This window comes from Salvelinus alpinus, chromosome 24 (genome assembly GCF_045679555.1).
Source record: "Salvelinus alpinus chromosome 24, SLU_Salpinus.1, whole genome shotgun sequence".
NCBI classification, from domain to species: Eukaryota; Metazoa; Chordata; class Actinopteri; order Salmoniformes; family Salmonidae; genus Salvelinus; species Salvelinus alpinus.
Genome location: NC_092109.1, coordinates 48,517,812 through 48,539,444, shown reverse-complemented (window position 1 = coordinate 48,539,444; position 21,633 = coordinate 48,517,812). Strand labels below are relative to the sequence as shown.

At 45.2% G+C, this 21,633-nt stretch overlaps 1 protein-coding gene across 1 annotated transcript in view; it reads left to right on the top strand.

Annotated features, from left to right (window-relative positions):
* Window positions 1–21,633, top strand: part of LOC139551922 (V-set and immunoglobulin domain-containing protein 10-like 2) — a 138,516-nt gene that overhangs the window by 14,734 nt on the left and 102,149 nt on the right. Inside the window, exons 3-4 of the mRNA XM_071363259.1 lie at window positions 13,738–13,917; window positions 17,782–18,057. Coding sequence (XP_071219360.1) covers window positions 13,738–13,917; window positions 17,782–18,057 — 456 coding nt within the window. The remainder of the gene's footprint in view (window positions 1–13,737; window positions 13,918–17,781; window positions 18,058–21,633) is intronic.

The following is a 21,633-nucleotide window of genomic DNA, read 5'->3' as shown; positions in this document are numbered from 1 at the left end:
CATCAATACCCACTACAATAGGGGCTGTTACTGCAGCAATGCCCACTACAATAGAGGCTGTTACTGCATCAATGCCCGCTACAATAGGGGCTGTTACTGCATCAATACCCGCTACAATAGGGGCTGTTACTGCATCAATGCCCACTACAATAGAGGCTGTTACTGCATCAATGCCTGCTACAATAGAGGCTGTTACTGCATCAATGCCTGCTACAATAGGGGCTGTTACTGCATCAATGCCTGCTACAATAGGGGCTGTTACTGCATCAATGCCCACTACAATAGAGGCTGTTACTGCATCAATGCCCACTACAATAGGGGCTGTTACTATATCAATGCCCACTACAATAGGGCTGTTACTGCATCAATGCCCACTACAATAGGGGCTGTTACTGCATCAATGCCCACTACAATAGGGGCTGTTACTGCATCAATGCCCGCCACAATAGGGCAGTTACTGCATCAATGCCCACTACAATAGGGGCTGTTACTGCATCAATGCCCACTACAATAGGGACTGTTACTGTATCAATGCCCACTACAATAGGGCTGTTATTGCATCAATGTCCATTACAATAAGGGCTGTTACTCCATCAATGCCCACTACAATAGGGGCTGTTACTGCATCAATGCCCGCTACAATAGGGCTGTTACTGCATCAATGCCCACTACAATAGAGCTGTTACTGCATCAATGCCCACTACAATAAGGGCTGTTACTGCATCAATGCCCACTACAATAGGGCTGTTACTGCATCAATGCCCACTACAATAGAGGCTGTTACTGCATCAATGCCCACTACAATAGGGCTGTTACTGCATCAATGCCCACTACAATAGAGGCTGTTACTGCATCAAGGCCCGCCACAATAGGGCAGTTACTGCATCAATGCCCACTACAATAGGGGCTGTTACTGCATCAATGCCCACTACAATAGGGACTGTTACTGTATCAATGCCCACTACAATAGGGCTGTTATTGCATCAATGTCCACTACAATAAGGGCTGTTACTCCATCAATGCCCACTACAATAGGGGCTGTTACTGCATCAATGCCCGCTACAATAGGGGCTGTTACTGCATCAATGCCCACTACAATAGAGCTGTTACTGCATCAATGCCCACTACAATAAGGGATGTTACTGCATCAATGCCCACTACAATAGAGGCTGTTACTCCATCAATGCCCACTACAATAGGGGCTGTTACTGTATCAATGCCCGCTACAATAGGGCTGTTACTGCATCAATGCCCACTACAATAGAAGCCATTACTGCATCAATGCCCACTACAATAGAGGCTGTTACTGCATCAATGCCCACTACAATAGGGGCTGTTACTGTATCAATGCCCACTACAATAGGGCTGTTATTGCATCAATGTACACTACAATAGGGCTGTTAATGCATCAATGCCCACTACAATAGGGGCTGTTACTGCATCAATGCCCACTACAATAGGGCTGTTACTGCATCAATGCCCACTACAATAAGGGCTGTTACTGCATCAATGCCCGCTACAATAGAGCTGTTACTGCATCAATGCCCACTACAATAGGGGCTGTTACTGCATCAATGCCCACTACAATAGGGGCTGTTACTGCATCAATGCCCGCTACAATAGGGCTGTTACTGCATCAATGCCCACTACAATAGGGGCTGTTACTGCATCAATGCCCGCTACAATAGGGTTGTTATTACATTATTGCCCACTACAATAGGGGCTGTTACTCCATCAATGCCCACTACAATAGGGGCTGTTACTGCATCAATGCCCACTACAATAGGGGCCGTTACTGCATCAATGCCCACTACAATAGGGGCTGTTACTGCATCAATGCCCACTACAATAGGGCTGTTACTGCATCAATGCCCGCTACAATAGGGCTGTTACTGCATCAATGCCCACTACAATAGGGGCTGTTACTGCATCAATGCCCACTACAATAGGGGCTGTTACTGCATCAATGCCCACTACAATGGGGGCTGTTACTGCATCAATGCCCGCTACAATAGGGCTGTTATTGCATTATTGCCCACTACAATAGGGTCTGTTACTGAATCAATGACCACTACAATAGGGGCTGTTACTGCATCAATGCCCACTACAATAGGGGCCGTTACTCCATCAATGCCCACTACAATAGGGGCTGTTACTGCATCAATGCCCACTACAATAGGGGCCGTTACTCCATCAATGCCCACTACAATAGGGGCTGTTACTGCATCAATGCCCACTACAATAGGGGCCGTTACTCCATCAATGCCCACTACAATAGGGGCTGTTACTCCATCAATGCCCACTACAATAGGGGCTGTTACTGCATCAATGCCCACTACAATAGGGGCCGTTACTGCATCAATGCCCACTACAATAGGGGCTGTTACTGCATCAATGCCCACTACAATAGGGCTGTTACTGCATCAATGCCCGCTACAATAGGGCTGTTACTGCATCAATGCCCACTACAATAGGGGCTGTTACTGCATCAATGCCCACTACAATAGGGGCTGTTACTGCATCAATGCCCACTACAATAGGGGCTGTTACTGCATCAATGCCCGCTACAATAGGGCTGTTATTGCATTATTGCCCACTACAATAGGGTCTGTTACTGAATCAATGACCACTACAATAGGGGCTGTTACTGCATCAATGCCCACTACAATAGGGGCTGTTACTGCATCAATGCCCGCTACAATAGGGCTGTTATTGCATTATTGCCCACTACAATAGGGGCTGTTACTGCATCAATGCCCACTACAATAGGGGCTGTTACTCCATCAATGCCCACTACAATAGGGCTGTTACTGCATCAATGCCCACTACAATAGGGGCTGTTACTGCATCAATGCCCACTACAATAGGGGCTGTTACTGCATCAATGCCCGCTACAATAGGGCTGTTATTGCATTATTGCCCACTACAATAGGGGCTGTTACTGCATCAATGCCCGCTACAATAGGGCTGTTACTGCATCAACGCCCACTACAATAGGGGCTGTTACTGCATCAACGCCCACTACAATAGGGGCTGTTACTGCATCAACGCCCACTACAATAGGGCTGTTACTGCATCAATGCCCGCTACAATAGGGCTGTTACTGCATCAATGCCCACTACAATAGGGGCTGTTACTGCATCACTGCCCACTACAATAGGGCTGTTACTGCATCAATGCCCACTACAATAAGGCTGTTACTGCATCAATGCCCACTACAATAGGGCTGTTACTGCAGCAATGCCCGCTACAATAGGGCTGTTACTGCATCAATGCCCACTACAATAGGGCTGTTACTGCATCAATGCCCACTACAATAGGGCTGTTACTGCATCAATGCCCACTACAATAAGGCTGTTACTGCATCAATGCCCACTACAATAGGTGCTGTTACTGTATCAAGTCCCACTACAATAGGGGCTGTTACTGCATCAATGCCCGCTACAATAAGGCTGTTACTGCATCAATGCCCACTACAATAGGGGCTGTTACTGTATCAAGTCCCACTACAATAGGGGCTGTTACTGCATCAATTCCCACTACAATAGGGCTGTTACTGCATCAATGCCCACTACAATAGGGCCGTTACTGCATCAATGCCCACTACAATAGGGCCGTTACTGCATCAATGCCCACTACAATAGGGGCCGTTACTGCATCAATGCCCACTACAATAGGGCTGTTACTGCATCAATGCCCACTACAATAGGGGCTGTTACTGCATCAATGCCCGCTACAATAGGGCTGTTATTGCATTATTGCCCACTACAATAGGGGCTGTTACTGCATCAATGCCCACTACAATAGGGGCTGTTACTCCATCAATGCCCACTACAATAGGGCTGTTACTGCATCAATGCCCACTACAATAGGGGCTGTTACTGCATCAATGCCCACTACAATAGGGGCTGTTACTGCATCAATGCCCGCTACAATAGGGCTGTTATTGCATTATTGCCCACTACAATAGGGGCTGTTACTGCATCAATGCCCGCTACAATAGGGCTGTTACTGCATCAACGCCCACTACAATAGGGGCTGTTACTGCATCAACGCCCACTACAATAGGGGCTGTTACTGCATCAACGCCCACTACAATAGGGCTGTTACTGCATCAATGCCCGCTACAATAGGGCTGTTACTGCATCAATGCCCACTACAATAGGGGCTGTTACTGCATCACTGCCCACTACAATAGGGCTGTTACTGCATCAATGCCCACTACAATAAGGCTGTTACTGCATCAATGCCCACTACAATAGGGCTGTTACTGCAGCAATGCCCGCTACAATAGGGCTGTTACTGCATCAATGCCCACTACAATAGGGCTGTTACTGCATCAATGCCCACTACAATAGGGCTGTTACTGCATCAATGCCCACTACAATAAGGCTGTTACTGCATCAATGCCCACTACAATAAGGCTGTTACTGCATCAATGCCCACTACAATAGGGGCTGTTACTGCATCAATGCCCGCTACAATAAGGCTGTTACTGCATCAATGCCCACTACAATAGGGGCTGTTACTGTATCAAGTCCCACTACAATAGGGGCTGTTACTGCATCAATTCCCACTACAATAGGGCTGTTACTGCATCAATGCCCACTACAATAGGGCCGTTACTGCATCAATGCCCACTACAATAGGGCCGTTACTGCATCAATGCCCACTACAATAGGGGCCGTTACTGCATCAATGCCCACTACAATAGGGCTGTTACTGCATCAATGCCCACTACAATAGGGCTGTTACTGCATCAATGCCCACTACAATAGGGGCTGTTACTGCATCAATGCCCACTACAATAGGACTGTTACTGCATCAATGCCCACTACAATAGGGCTGTTACTGCAGCAATGCCCGCTACAATAGGGGCTGTTACTGCATCAATGCCCACTACAATAGAGGCTGTTACTGCATCAATGCCTGCTACAATAAGGGCTGTTACTGCATCAATGCCCACTACAATAGAGGCTGTTACTGCATCAATGCCTGCTACAATAGGGGCTGTTACTGCATCAATGCCTGCTACAATAGGGGCTGTTACTGCATCAATGCCCTCTACAATAGGGCTGTTACTGCATCAATGCCCACTACAATAGGGGCTGTTACTGTATCAATGCCCACTACAATAGGGGCTGTTACTGCATCAATGCCCGCCACTATAGGGCAGTTACTGCATCAATGCCCACTACAATAGGGCTGTTACTGCATCAATGCCCACTACAATAGGGCTGTTACTGCATCAATGCCCACTACAATAGGGCTGTTACTGCATCAATGCCCATTACAATAGGGGCTGTTACTGCACCAATGCCCGCCACAATAGGGCAGTTACTGCATCAATGCCCACTACAATAGGGGCTGTTTCTGCATCAATGCCCACTACAATAGGGACTGTTACTGTATCAATGCCCACTACAATAGGGCTGTTATTGCATCAATGTCCACTACAATAAGGGCTGTTACTCCATCAATGCCAACTACAATAGGGGCTGTTACTGCATCAATGCCCGCTACAATAGGGCTCTTACTGCATCAATGCCCACTACAATAGAGCTGTTACTGCATCAATGCCCACTACAATAGGGCCGTTACTGCATCAATGCCCACTACCATAGGGCCGTTACTGCATCAATGCCCACTACAATAGGGGCTGTTACTGCAGCAATGCCCGCTACAATAGGGCTGTTACTGCATCAATGCCCACTACAATAGGGCTGTTACTGCATCAATGCCCACTACAATAGGGCTGTTACTGCATCAATGCCCACTACAATAAGGCTGTTACTGCATCAATGCCCACTACAATAGGTGCTGTTACTGTATCAAGTCCCACTACAATAGGGGCTGTTACTGCATCAATGCCCGCTACAATAAGGCTGTTACTGCATCAATGCCCACTACAATAGGGGCTGTTACTGTATCAAGTCCCACTACAATAGGGGCTGTTACTGCATCAATTCCCACTACAATAGGGCTGTTACTGCATCAATGCCCACTACAATAGGGCCGTTACTGCATCAATGCCCACTACAATAGGGCCGTTACTGCATCAATGCCCACTACAATAGGGGCCGTTACTGCATCAATGCCCACTACAATAGGGCTGTTACTGCATCAATGCCCACTACAATAGGGCTGTTACTGCATCAATGCCCACTACAATAGGGGCTGTTACTGCATCAATGCCCACTACAATAGGACTGTTACTGCATCAATGCCCACTACAATAGGGCTGTTACTGCAGCAATGCCCGCTACAATAGGGGCTGTTACTGCATCAATGCCCACTACAATAGAGGCTGTTACTGCATCAATGCCTGCTACAATAAGGGCTGTTACTGCATCAATGCCCACTACAATAGAGGCTGTTACTGCATCAATGCCTGCTACAATAGGGGCTGTTACTGCATCAATGCCTGCTACAATAGGGGCTGTTACTGCATCAATGCCCTCTACAATAGGGCTGTTACTGCATCAATGCCCACTACAATAGGGGCTGTTACTGTATCAATGCCCACTACAATAGGGGCTGTTACTGCATCAATGCCCGCCACTATAGGGCAGTTACTGCATCAATGCCCACTACAATAGGGCTGTTACTGCATCAATGCCCACTACAATAGGGCTGTTACTGCATCAATGCCCACTACAATAGGGCTGTTACTGCATCAATGCCCATTACAATAGGGGCTGTTACTGCACCAATGCCCGCCACAATAGGGCAGTTACTGCATCAATGCCCACTACAATAGGGGCTGTTTCTGCATCAATGCCCACTACAATAGGGACTGTTACTGTATCAATGCCCACTACAATAGGGCTGTTATTGCATCAATGTCCACTACAATAAGGGCTGTTACTCCATCAATGCCAACTACAATAGGGGCTGTTACTGCATCAATGCCCGCTACAATAGGGCTCTTACTGCATCAATGCCCACTACAATAGAGCTGTTACTGCATCAATGCCCACTACAATAAGGGCTGTTACTGCATCAATGCCCACTACAATAGAGCTGTTACTCCATCAATGCCCACTACAATAGGGGCTGTTACTGCATCAATGCCCGCTACAATAGGGCTGTTACTGCATCAATGCCCACTACAATAGAAGCCATTACTGCATCAATGCCCACTACAATAGGGGCTGTTACTGCATCAATGCCCACTACAATAGGGGCTGTTACTGTATCAATGCCCACTACAATAGGGCTGTTATTGCATCAATGTCCACTACAATAGGGCTGTTACTGCATCAATGCCCACTACAATAGGGGCTGTTACTGCATCAATGCCCACTACAATAGGGCTGTTACTGCATCAATGCCCACTACAATAGGGGCTGTTACTGCATCAATGCCCGCTACAATAGAGCTGTTACTCCATCAATGCCCACTACAATAGGGGATGTTACTGTATCAATGCCCACTACAATAGGGGCTGTTACTGCATCAATGCCCACTACAATAGGGCTGTTACTGCATCAATGCCCACTACAATAGGGGCTGTTACTGCATCAATGCCCGCTACAATAGAGCTGTTACTGCATCAATGCCCACTACAATAGGGGCTGTTATTGCATCAATGCCCACTACAATAGGGTCTGTTACTGCATCAATGCCCACTACAATAGGGGCTGTTACTGAATCAATGCCCACTACAATAGGGCCGTTACTGCATCAATGCCCACTACAATAGGGCTGTTACTGCATCAATGCCCACTACAATAGGGGCTGTTACTGTATCAATGCATGCTACAATAGGGGATGTTACTGCATCAATGCCCACTACAATAGGGGCTGTTACTGCATCAATGCCCACTACAATAGGGCTGTTACTGCATCAATGCCCACTACAATAGGGGCTGTTACGGCATCAGTGCCCGCTACAATAGGGCTGTTACTGTATCAATGCCCGCTACAATAGAGCCGTTACTGCATCAATGCCCACTACAATAGGGCTGTTATTGCATCAATGCCCACTACAATAGGGGCTGTTACTGCATCAATGCCCACTACAATAGGGCTGTTATTGCATCAATGCCCGCTACAATAGGGCTGTTACTGCATCAATGCCCACTACAATAGGGGCTGTTACTGTATCAATGCCCGCTACAATAGGGGCTGTTACTGCATCAATGCCCGCTACAATAGGGCTGTTACTGCATCAATGCCCACTACAATAGGGGCTGTTACTGCATCAATGCCCACTACAATAGGGCTGTTACTGCATCAATGCCCACTACAATAGGGGCTGTTACTGCATCAATGCCCGCTACAATAGAGCTGTTACTGCATCAATGCCCACTACAATAGGGCCGTTACTGCATCAATGCCCACTACAATAGGGCTGTTACTGCATCAATGCCCACTACAATAGGGGCTGTTACTGCATCAATGCCCGCTACAATAGAGCTGTTACTGCATCAATGCCCACTACAATAGGGGCTGTTATTGCATCAATGCCCACTACAATAGGGGCTGTTACTGCATCAATGCCCACTACAATAGGGGCTGTTACTGAATCAATGCCCACTACAATAGGGCCGTTACTGCATCAATGCCCACTACAATAGGGCTGTTACTGCATCAATGCCCACTACAATAGGGGCTGTTACTGTATCAATGCATGCTACAATAGGGGCTGTTACTGCATCAATGCCCACTACAATAGGGGCTGTTACGGCATCAGTGCCCGCTACAATAGGGCTGTTACTGTATCAATGCCCGCTACAATAGAGCCGTTACTGCATCAATGCCCACTACAATAGGGCTGTTATTGCATCAATGCCCACTACAATAGGGGCTGTTACTGCATCAATGCCCACTACAATAGGGCTGTTATTGCATCAATGCCCGCTACAATAGGGCTGTTACTGCATCAATGCCCACTACAATAGGGGCTGTTACTGTATCAATGCCCGCTACAATAGGGGCTGTTACTGCATCAATGCCCGCTACAATAGGGGCTGTTACTGCATCAATGCCCACTACAATCGGGCTTTTATTGCATCAATGCCCACTACAATAAGGGCTGTTACTGCATCAATGCCCGCTACAATAGGGCTGTTACTGTATCAATGCCCACTACAATAGTGCTGTGACTGTATCAATGCCCACTACAATAGGGGCTGTTACTGCATCAATGCCCACTACAATAGGGCTGTTACTGCGTCAATGCCCGCTACAATAGGGCTGTTACTGCATCAACGCCCACTACAATAGGGGCTGTTACTGCATCAATGCCCACTACAATAGGGGCTGTTACTGCATCAATACCCACTACAATAGGGGCTGTTACTGCATCAATGCCCACTACAATAGGGCTGTTACTGCATCAATACCCACTACAATAGGGGCTGTTACTGCATCAATGCCCACTACAATAGGGGTATTACTGCATCAATGCCCACTACAATAGGACTGTTACTGCATCAATGCCCACTACAATAGAGCCATTACTGCATCAATGCCCACTTCAATATGGGCCGTTACTGCATCAATGCCCACTACAATAGGGGCTGTTACTGCATCAATGCCCACTACAATAGGGGCTGTTACTCCATCAATGCCCACTACAATAGGGGCCGTTACTGCATCAATGCCCACTACAATAGGGCTGTTACTGCATCAATGCCCGCTACAATAGGGCTGTTACTGCATCAATGCCCACTACAATAGGGCTGTTACTGCATCAATGCCCACTACAATAGGGGCTGTTGCTGCATCAATGCCCACTACAATAGGGGCCTTTACTGCATCAATGCCCACTACAATAAGGCTGTTACTGCATCAATGCCCACTACAATAGGGCTGTTACTGCATCAATGCCCACTACAATAGGGCTGTTATTGAATCAATTCCCACTACAATAGAGCCGTTACTGCATCAATGCCCACTACAATAGGACTGTTACTGCATCAATGCCCGCTACAATAGGGGCTGTTACTGCATCAATGCCCACTACAATAGGGGCCGTTACTGCACCAATGCCCAGTACAATAGGGCTGTTACTGCATCAATGCCCACTACAATAGGGCTGTTACTGCATCAATGCCCACTACAATAGGGGCTGTTACTGCATCAATGCCCACTACAATAGGGGCCGTTACTGCACCAATGCCCACTACAATAGGGGCTGTTATTGCATCAATGCCCACTACAATAGGGGCTGTTACTGCATCAATGCCCACTACAATAGGGCCGTTACTGCACCAATGCCCGCTACAATAGGGGATGTTACTGCACCAATGCCCACTACAAGAGGGCTGTTATTGCATCAATTCCTGGAACAATAGGGCGCCCTGGAGGTTTTGTAATATTCTTGTGTAATTTCGGCAAAGTATAGAAAGTGGCAATTTTAGGGTGTTCAATAGCCAAAAAGTAATGTTCTTTTTTGGTTAACTGACCAGAACTTAAATACCCATCTAGGACAGTAAAGATAATATTCTGAAATTGGGAATTGGGGTCACTTCTGAGTTTCTTGTAAAAGGTGTTGTCAAGCAGTTGTCTATGACACTCATTTACATAAACTGTCCTATCCATGAGTACCCTTATCAACTGTCCTATCCATTACCCTTATCAGCAGGGCGGGTAAGGACTGACGTATAGGATTGTAAATCAAGAAAACTTGTTTTTCATCCTTAGGTAAATTCTGTAAATACTTGTACTCCTGTTTGTTCTTAAGGAGATGAACAACATATTTTGCAACAAGTCTGCAATATGTCTCAATAGAGTGATTGCGATTGGCTGGAGGTACAAAATAACTCTTCCTTCTAAAAGGAGTCGGAGTCTGTGCAGGTGAGCAACCTACTGGTTCAATAGAAATATCAGGATTAGGGGAGCTAAAGTATTCCCTTCAATGGATGTTTCTAAAAACACTTAAACATGTCTACCTTCACATCAAAATCATTGTACTGAGTTGTAGGCACAAAATATAACCCTTTATTAAGCAAGGAGATATGGGCAGGGCTCGATATCTTGTTTGATAAATTATAGACACTCAGTCCCGTGGGTTCTGGAATCGTGTGAACGGTCCCCTCTGCCTGTGGTAGTCGTATCTTCTTACCACGTCGGGTGCAGCATCTCGTCAGTGCGCGTGCCTGCAGCCACCTCCGCTCTTCCGTTGGCCCAGTCTCTCGTTGGATAAAAAACTGGCACTGGAAGCAGATGAGGCGCTGGTTTCAATATGGACATCTCCACAGGACCTATCGTCCCTCTAGGCTGACAATAAAATACAACCACTGTATGTTTCAGTATGAACATCTCCACATGGTCTATTTTCCATATGAGCCAACATTAAAATACAACCACTCTATGTTTCAATATGAACATCTCCACAGGACCTATCTTCCCTACAGTCCTACATTAAAATACAACCACTCTATGTTTCAATATGGACATCTCCACAGGACCTATCTTCCCTACTGTCACGCCCTGGCCTTAGTTATCTTTGTTTTCTGTATTATTTTGGTTAGGTCAGGGTGTGACAGGGGGGATGTTTGTGTGTATTTGTCTCGTCTTGGGTGGTTGTATTGTATAGGGGGTTTTGTAGAGTGTATGGGGTTGGGTTCAGTGTAGATGTTTAGGAAAGTCTATGGTTGCCTGGTTTGGTTCTCAATCAGAGACAGCTGTTTATTGTTGTCTCTGATTGGGAGCCATATTTAAGGCAGCCATTAGTCTGGTGTGGGTAATTGTCTATGTCTAACGTTTGTAGCTTGTGTATGCACTTTCGTTTGTAGCTTCACGGTCGTTTGTTGTTTTGTTTAGTGTGTATTAGTGTTCGTTTTCATCTTCATTTATTAAAGAGGATGTATTCATATCACGCTGCGCCTTGGTCCACTCTTTCACCTCAAGACGATCGTGACACCTACAGTCCTACATTAAAATACAATCAAAATGCAAACAATACAGTTCTAAAAATGTGCTATGTTTTCATTTCGTCGATGATGCTACGTGTCAGTGAGAATCATTTATCATATTTCCCTCCATTACAGCTGTATAACTGATAGCCTATGTGTTTGTAGATGGACTGAGGTGAAGGAACCTAGGTGATAATGGCTGGGGTCATTTTTGATTCTTTTTGTTGTTCTCCAAATAGCCTTTTAAAGTTTTTTAATTGTACAGAATTGAAGTAAATGAGCTTCAACTTCCGTATTTTATACATTAGCTGGTCATGTTGGTAATAGAACAAGCTTTAAAAGCATACCCACCTGACCAAGATTGTGATTGGTAATGGACAATTTTATGGTTGTGTAAACAACAACAGTAATTTTGTGATGGCGGGGATTCAAGGTTGTGTTCCAAACTAAACAACTGTAAGTGTGCTTGCTTTGGTTTCTCATTGACACAGCTAGGAGAGCTCAAAAAAGTATCTTATAGTTGAAGACTTCTTTGTTCTAAAAGTGCATTGAAATTGCTTAGGAACTGTGCACACTTTGGAGATGTGTGGAGGCACTTGAAAACACCAGTTAGTCCTCTCACTCAAACCCTTTTTTGTCTTATGTTGCACCCCAAATTTTCCAGGAATAGTCTTATTGTGTTACTGAATGTATTCAGAGTATTTTAGGACTTCGTTATCAACAAATGTGGCGAAAAGTACAGAAAATGTAAAATGCACACTCAATCAACAGTGTTAAGACTTGTGTCAGGTACTCACCTTTGGGCTAATAATTTCCCATGAACTCCTAACTGTTCCCTTTCATATTTCTTCTGTAAGAAACATTTCAATTTAGAACTACCCATTTAGGCCAATTCCCACCAGTGTTAAGGGTTAAGTGTTTGTGTTTTAACAGTGCACTATACCGTATATATATTGATCATAGTATTGTGCGAATTGTTATTATCGCTATTATTATTGAAAATAATATTAATGTATTATTATTATTATATTTTTTGAAGGACTCAAGCTGCAAAATCATTATTATTAGTAGTAGAAGTAGTAGTAGTAGTAGTAGTAGTAGTAGTAGTAGCAGTAGTAGTAGCAGTAGTAGTATTAGTAGTAGCAGTAATAGTAGTAGTGGTAGTAGTGGTAGTGGCAGCAGTAGCAGTAGTAGTGGTAGTAGCAGTAGCAGTAGCGGTAGTAGTGGTAGTAGTAGTAGCAGTAGCAGTAGTAGTAGTGGTAGTAATAGTAGTAGTGGTGGTAGTAGTAGTAGTGGTAGAAGTAAAAGTAGTAGTAGCAGTAGTAGTAGTAGTAGTAGTAGTAGTAGTAGTAGTATTAGCAGTAGTAGTAATGGTGGTAGTAGCATTAGTAGTAGCAGTAATAGTAGTAGTGGTAGTAGTAGTAGTAGTAGTAGTAGTAATATCAGTTGTGGTGGTGGTAGTAGTAGTAATGGTAGTAGTAGTAGTAGCAGTTGTGGTGGTGGTAGTAGTAGTAATGGTAGTAGTAGCATCCGTAGCAGCAGCAGTAGTAGTAGTAGTAGTAGTAGTAGCAGTAGTAGAAGTAGTAGCAAAAGTAGCAGTAGCAGCAGTTGCAGTAGCAGCAGCAGTAGTAGTAGTAATAGTAGTAGTAGTAGTAGCACTAGTAGCAGTAGTAGTAGCAACAGTAGCAGTAGCAGCAGTAGCAGTAGCAGCAGCAATATTAGCAGTATTAGTAGTAGTAGTAGTAGTAGTAGCAGGAGGAGGAAGAGGATCATTATGATGATTATTATTATGAAAATTAATTGTATTATTATTTCTATTGGTATTTATAATATGTTTTATTATTATGTTTATTATTATGTATTTTTTTAGGCCCTAAGCTGCAGAAGCTGGCCCAGAGTCTAGGAGACCTTCAGGTGATCTCTGGCGCCGCCTCTCTGAGTATAGAGCGCCTCCCATTGGCTGCCGAGGGCCTCTACACTTGCCAGGCTCTCTACGACACAGAGCAGGGAGCCAAGCTATACTACTACTACATACATCTACGGGTACTGGGTAAGATATAGTGCTACTACTGCTACTGCTGCTACTTCTACTGCTACTTCTACTACTACCACTATAATACTATTACTACTGCTACTACCACTACTACTACTAACAATACTAAAACTACTACTTAACAATAACGAGGCTATGTACAGGGGGTACAGGTACAGAGTCAGTGTGAGGGTGTACAGGTTAGTTGAGGTCATGTGTACATGTAGGTATGGGTAAAGTGACTATGCGTAGATAATAAACAGCGAGTAGCAGCAGTTAAAAAAAAAAGGGGGGGAGAGTCAGTGTTAATAGTCCGGGTGCCCATTTGAAAAATTGTTCAGCAGTCTTATGGCTTGGGTGTAGCAGCTGTTAATAAGTTGTTTGGTCATAAACTTGGCGCTCCGGTATCGCTTGCCATGCGGTAGCAGAGAAAACAGTCTATGACTTGGGTGACTGGAGTCTCTGACAATTTGATGGGCTTTCCTCTGACACCGCCTAGTATATAGGTCCTGGATGGCAGGAATCTTGGCTCCAGTGATGTACTGGGCCATACACACTACCCTCTGTAGCGCCTTACGGTCAGATGCCAAGCATTTGTCATACCAGGCGGGGATGCAACCGGTCAAGATGCTCTCAATGGTGCAGTTGAAGAACCTTTTGAGGATCTGCGGACCCATGCCAATTCTTTTCAGTCTCCTGAGGGGGAAAAGGTTTTGTCCTGCCCTCTTCATGACTGTCTTGATGTGTTTGGACCATGATAGTTAGTTGGTGATGTGGACACCAAGGAACTTGAAACTCTCGACTCGCTCCACTACAGCCCCGTCGATGTTCGGCCCGTCTTTTCCTGTAGTCCACGATCAGCTCCTTTGTCTTGCTCACATTGGGGGAGAGGTTGTTGTCCTGGCAGCACACTGTTCTCTGACCTCCTCCCTGTGGTTGTCGGTGATCAGTCCTAACACTGTTGTGTCGTCAGCAAACGTAATAATGGTGTTGGAGTCATGTTTGGCCACGGGGTCGTGGGTGAACAGGGAGTACAGGAGGTGACTAAGTACACACCCCTGAGGGGCCCCAATGTTGAGGATCAGCGTGGCAGACGTGATGTTGCCTACCCTTACCACCTGGGTGCGGCCCGTCAGGAGGTCCAGGATCCAGTTGCAGAGGGAGGTGTTTAGTCCCACGGTCCTTAGCTTAGTGATGAGTTTCATGGGCACTATGTTGTTGAATGCTGAGCTGTAGACAATGAACAGCATTCTCACTTAGTTGTTCCTTTTGTCCAGGTGGAAAAGGGCAGTGTTGAGTGCGATTGAGGTTGCGTCATCTGTGGATCTGTTGGGGTGGTATGCGAATTGGAGTGGGTCTAGGGTATCCGGGAGGATGCTGTTGATGTGAGCCATGACCAGCCTTTCAAAGCACTTCATGGCTACCGACATGAGTGCTACGGGGCGGTAATCATTTAGGCAGGTTACCTTCACTTCCTTGGGCACAGGGACTATGGTGGTCTGCTGGAAACATGTAGTTATTACAGACTCGATCAGGGAGAGTTTGAAAATGTCAATACATGTCCTGGTAATGACAACTTTGAGTACACGTCCTGGTAATGAGTAATTGAGTACACATCCTGGTAATCTGTCTGGCCCCGCGGCTTTGTGAATGTTGACCTGTTTAAAGGTCTTGCTCACATTGGGTACTGAGAGCATTATCACACAGTCATCCAGAACAGCTGGTTCTCTCATGCATGCTTCAGTGTTGCTTGCCTTGAAGCGAGCATAAAAAAGGCTTTTAGCTCGTCCGGTAGGCTCGCGTTACTGGGCAGCTCGCGTCTGGGTTTCCCTTTGTAGTCCGTAATAGTTTTCAAGCCCTGCCGCATCCAACGAGCATCAGAGCCAGTGTAGTAGGATTCAATCTTAATCCTGTATTGACGCTTTGCTTGTTTGATGGTTCGTCTGAGGGCATAACGGATTAGTCTCCCACTCCTTGAAAGCGGCAGCTCTAGCCTTTAGCTCGATGCGGATGTTGCCTGTAATCCATGGCTTCTGTTTGGGATATGTGTGTACGATCACTGTGGGGACGACTTCGTCGATGCACTTATTGATGAAGCTGATGACTGAGGTGGTATACTCCTCAATACCATTGGATGAATCCCGGAACATATTCCAGTCTGTGCTGGCAAAACAGTCCTGCAGCGTAATATCCGCGTCATCTGACCACTTCCGTATTGAGCGAGTCACTGGTACTTCCTGCTTTAGTTTTTGCTTGTAAGCAGGAATCAGGAGGATAGAATATGGTCAGATTTGCCAAATGGAGGGCGGGGGAGAGCTTTGTACGCATCTCTGTGTGTGGAGTAAAGGTGGTCTAGAGTTTTTTTTTCTCTGGTTGCACATGTGACATCCTGGTAAAAATGTGGTAAAACTGATTTCTGGATGAGCATTTTGTTGTTTGCTTATGGACTTATAGAGTTTATTGTTTATTGCGGTCTTAGTGCCAGCATCGGTCTGTGGTTTGAAATAGACAGCTACAAACAATATAGATGAGAACTCTCTTGGTAGATAGTGTGGTCTACAGATTATCATGAGGTACTCTACCTCAGGCGAGCAATACCTCGAGACTTCTTTTAATATAGGACATCGCACACCAGCTGTTATTGACAAAAAGACACACACCTCCATCCCTCGTCTTACCAGACTGTTCATCCCTCGTCTTACTGTTCTGCCGGTGCATGGAAAATCCTGCCAGCTCTATACTATCCGTGTCTTCATTCAGCCACAACTCAGTGAAACATAAGATGTTACAACTTTTAATGTCCAATTGGTAGGATAATCTTAATCGTAGGTCATCACTTTTATTTTCCAATGATTGCATGTTAGCAAGTAGAACGGATGGCAGGGTGAGTTTACTCGCTCGCCTACGGATTCTCAGAAGGCACCCCGATCTGCGCCCTCTTTTCCTCAGTCTTTTCTTCACGCAAATGACAGGGATTTGGGCCTGTTCCCAGGAAAGCAGTATATCCTACTCGTCGGACTTGTTAAGGGAAAAAGTTTCTTCCAGTTCGTGGTGAGTAATCGCTGTTCTGATGGCCAGAAGTTATTGCAGTCATAGGAGACGGTAGTATCTACCTTATGTACAAAATAAGTTAAAAAATGAAAATAGCACAGTTGGTTAGGAGCATGTTTAAGGTCAGCCATCCTCTTCAGTGCCATCTTATCATCTTATTAACTGACTTGCCTAGTTAAATAACGGTTAAATAAAATAAAAATGTCAAAAAAAATACTACTACTACTACTATTACTACTACTACTACCACCACTACTACTACTACAGCTACTACTACTACTACTACTACCACTACTACTACTACTATACCACTACTACTGCTGCTGCTACTACTACTAATACTACTACTACTACTACTACTACTACTACTACTACTACTACTACTACTACTACTACTACTACTACTACTGCTTCTACACCTTCTACTAATAATACTAATGTACTAGTATGACTGTACTACTTCTGCTACTACTACCACTACTGTTACTACTACTGCTACTACTACTACTACTACTACTATGAGTAATGCTACTACTACTATTACTGCTACTACTACTACTACTGTATTTCTACTACTACTACTACTACTACTATTACAACTAATATTACTATTACTACTACAACTGCTACAACAATTACTACTACTACCACTACTACACTAATATGTATGTGTGTGTGTGTGTGTGTGTGTCTGTGTCTGTGTGTGTGTCTGTGTGTGTGTGTGTGTGTGTGTGTGTGTGTGTGTGTGTGTGTGTGTGTGTGTGTGTGTGTGTGTGTGTGTGTGTGTGTGTGTGTGTGTGTGTGTGTGTACATGCGTGTGTGTGTGTGTAGTCCCTGTCAGTAAACCCTATATTCTGCTGAGTGATGCGTCTCCGGCGGAGGGATCTTTGGTGTGGCTGCGCTGCGGCCTGGAGAACGGCACAGGGTCGCTTTACTTCTTGTGGGAGCATGAGACACACAGCGGATTGGTCAGCACCATCTCCCAGGGCAACAGCAGCATGTTCAACATGACAGAAGTCAACCGTAACCACACAGGCTGGTACCGTTGTGTGGCCCGGAACCAGGTCAACCAGGAACGGTCCGACCGCATCTGGCTGGACATCATCTGTTAGTATACGCACTACACACCGAACACTTCACCCTAAACCCTACACACTACCTGTAATGATGAACCCTAACTAACCCATCTGGGGGGGACATTATCTGTTAGTATACGCACTACACACCGAACACTTCACCCTAAACCCTACACACTACCTGTAATGATGAACCCTAACTTCTAACCCATCTGGAGTGAAATCATCTGTTAGTATTAGGCCTGTCAAAGTTAACACCTAGCCTGCTATCGTTAATAAATTATTAACGCAAGACATGATTGGCGGCGTAATTTTTTAAACTGCTGTCAATTGCATCTCCATCTCTTTACCGCACTGAACCTTTTTTTAGCCAAAATGTTTCCGCTTGGAGCTTTTAAGCACATCACAACACGAAACACTGCTACAGACTACATTAAATTCTTGGGCAATTGCATAGCTGTGCCTTTAGTCCAAATCATTCAAAAGTTAGTTTTTTCTTTCTACAGCGGATTCGTAAGCATTTATATAACGTCAGTTTAAATTAACCATGTAGTGGGTCGTTTCAAACTACTCGCAGGCCGCTATTTTTTGGTTTGATAACAAACCACATTTTAGTCATGCTACATAGCTAGCTAGCTTGCTAGATAACAAACAACATTTCAGTCATGCTACATAGCTAGCTAGCTTGCTAGATAACAAACTGATAACCTGACCACTTACGCTGCTCAAAGAGATGTGGTTCAAAGGTAGGATGCAAGAGTGGGGTGTATGTGTATGTTTGAGAAACGATGTGTTTAAGAGAGGTAGTAAGTGAGAGAGGGTGTGGGAGTATTTATTATTTTTTATTATTTTATTGGGATCCCCTCCATGTCTGTTCTCCCTCTCATATCTCCATGTCTGTTCTCCCTCTCACACCTCCATGTCTGTTCTCCCTCTCACACCTCCATGTCTGTTCTCCCTCTCACACCTCCTCTGTCTGTTCCCCCTCTCACACCTCCTCTGTCTGTTTCCCCTCTCATACCTCCTCTGTCTGTTCCCCCTCTCATACCTCCTCTGTCTGTTTTCCCTCTCACACCTCTTCTGTCTGTTCTCCCTCTCATACCTTCTCTGTCTGTTTCCCCTCTCATACCTCCTCTGTCTGTTCCCCCTCTCATACCTCCTCTGTCTGTTTTCCCTCTCACACCTCTTCTGTCTGTTCTCCCTCTCATATCTTCTCTGTCTGTTTCCCCTCTCATACCTCCTCTGTCTGTTCCCCCACTCACACCTACTCTGTCTCTTCTCCCTCTCACACCTCTTCTGTCTGTTCTCCCTCTCACACCTCCTCTGTCTGTTCTCCCTCTCATACCTCCTCTGTCTGTTCTCCTTCTCACACCTCTTCTGTCTGTTCTCCCTCTCATACCTCCTCTGTCTGTTCTCCCTCTCATACCTCCTCTGTCTGTTCCCCCTCTCACACCTCCTCTGTCTGTTCTCCCTCTCATACCTCCTCTGTCTGTTCTCCCTCTCACACCTCTTCTGTCTGTTCTCCCTCTCATACCTCCTCTGTCTGTTCTCCCTCTCACACCTCTTCTGTCTGTTCCCCCTCTCACACCTCCTCTGTCTGTTCTCCCTCTCATACCTCCTCTGTCTGTTCTCCTTCTCACACCTCTTCTGTCTGTTCTCCCTCTCACACCTCTTCTGTCTGTTCTCCCTCTCAAACCAGCTGATCCACTTACATACTGTATCTGTTCAATCTAAAACTGGAATGTAATGCAATTCCAAGGATCTGGAAATCAGCATTTGTCCTACCACTTTTTAAAGGGGGTGATCCAACTCCTTCAATGTTTTGCTGATGATACTGTTATTTATTGTTGTGCCTCGTCTCTCACAAAAGCATCCAGAACTGTTTTTAAACTGTTCAAGATACCTTGTGTCAATTGAAGCTTATTCTCAATGCTGACAAAACTAAACTAATGGTATTTTCTAATTGACACCCTTTATATCACGCCTGCTCCGCTCTCCCTCTCTGGCGCTCGAGAGCACCGGGCTGCCCTTCATTACGCGCATTAGCGCTCACTGGACTCACCTGGACTCCTTCACTTTGTTGATTGCCTTCCCTACTTCTGTCTGCTCCGACGTTTGTTCCCTGTGTCAGCATTGATGTCGTTATGTGTTCCTGTCCAGACGCTGCCCTGTTCCATGTCCGTTGGTAATTAAATGTTCACTCCCTGTACCCGCTTCTCGTCTACCAGTGTCAACTCTTACACTTTACCATGGAGCATTGAGATTTATTTTAAACTGCAAAATCCAAATCCAATCACTCGTAGGCTCAGTCACTGGTATACTTTTATTTACAAAGCCATTTTGGGTTTACTACCATTTTATTTGGGCATTTTTATTGTTCAGAAATGTGGTGAGAACTCTCTTCGTTTGCAGGACTTTATCCTGCCAACTGTTCCAAATGTCCGAACTGAATTTGGTAAAAGGGCTTTTATGTACTCTGCGCAATCAGCTTGGAACACCTTACAAAATACTTTCAAACTTGAAGAACTTTTAAAATCATTGATGACGGATTTGGAGGCTGATTCCTTGACCTGTCAATGTTTTTAATTTGCTGTTCAATGTGTGTTCTACTCCTGTGATTCCTGTGGTTTTTACTAGATTACCTGTAGTATTTCATGTTGTCTGTGTGTAATGGTGTAGTGACTTGGTGCTGTCTATCTAGGCATGGACGCTCTTGAAAAAGAGATTTCAAATCTCAATGAGCACTTCTTGGTTAAATTTTAAATTAAATTTAAAAAATGAGGGAGTAGATCTACTGAAACATTGATAAGAGGGACTAGGCCTACTGCAACACTAATAAGAGGGAGTAGGCCTACTGCAACATTGATAAGAGGGAGTAGGCCTACTGCAACACTAATAAGAGGGAGTAGGCCTACTGCAACATTGATAAGAGGGAGTAGGCCTACTGCAACATTGATAAGAGGGAGTAGGCCTACTGCAACATTGATAAGAGGGAGTAGGCCTACTGCAACACTAATACGAGGGAGTAGGCCTACTGCAACACTAATAAGAGGGAGTAGGCCTACTGTAACATTGATAAGAGGGAGTAGGCCTACTGCAACATTGATAAGAGGGAGTAGGCCTACTGCAACATTGATAAGAGGGAGTAGGCCTACCGCAACACTAATAAGAGGGAGTAGGCCTACTGCAACATTGATAAGAGGAAGTAGGCCTACTGCAACACTAATAAGAGGGAGTAGGCCTACTGAAACATTGATAAGAGGGAGTAGGCCTACCGCAACACTAATAAGAGGGAGTAGACCTACTGTAACATTGATAAGAGGGAGTAGGCCTACTGCAACACTAATAAGAGGGAGTAGGCCTACTGCAACAATAATAAGAGGGAGTAGGCCTACTGCAACATTGATAAGAGGGAGTAGGCCTACTGAAACATTGATACGAGGGAGTAGGCCTACTGCAACATTGATAAGAGGGAGTAGGCCTACTGCAACATTGATAAGAGGGAGTAAGCCTACTGCAACATTGATAAGAGGGAGTAGGCCTACTGCAACATTGATAAGAGGGAGTAGGCCTACTGCAACACTAATAAGAGAGAGTAGGCCTACTG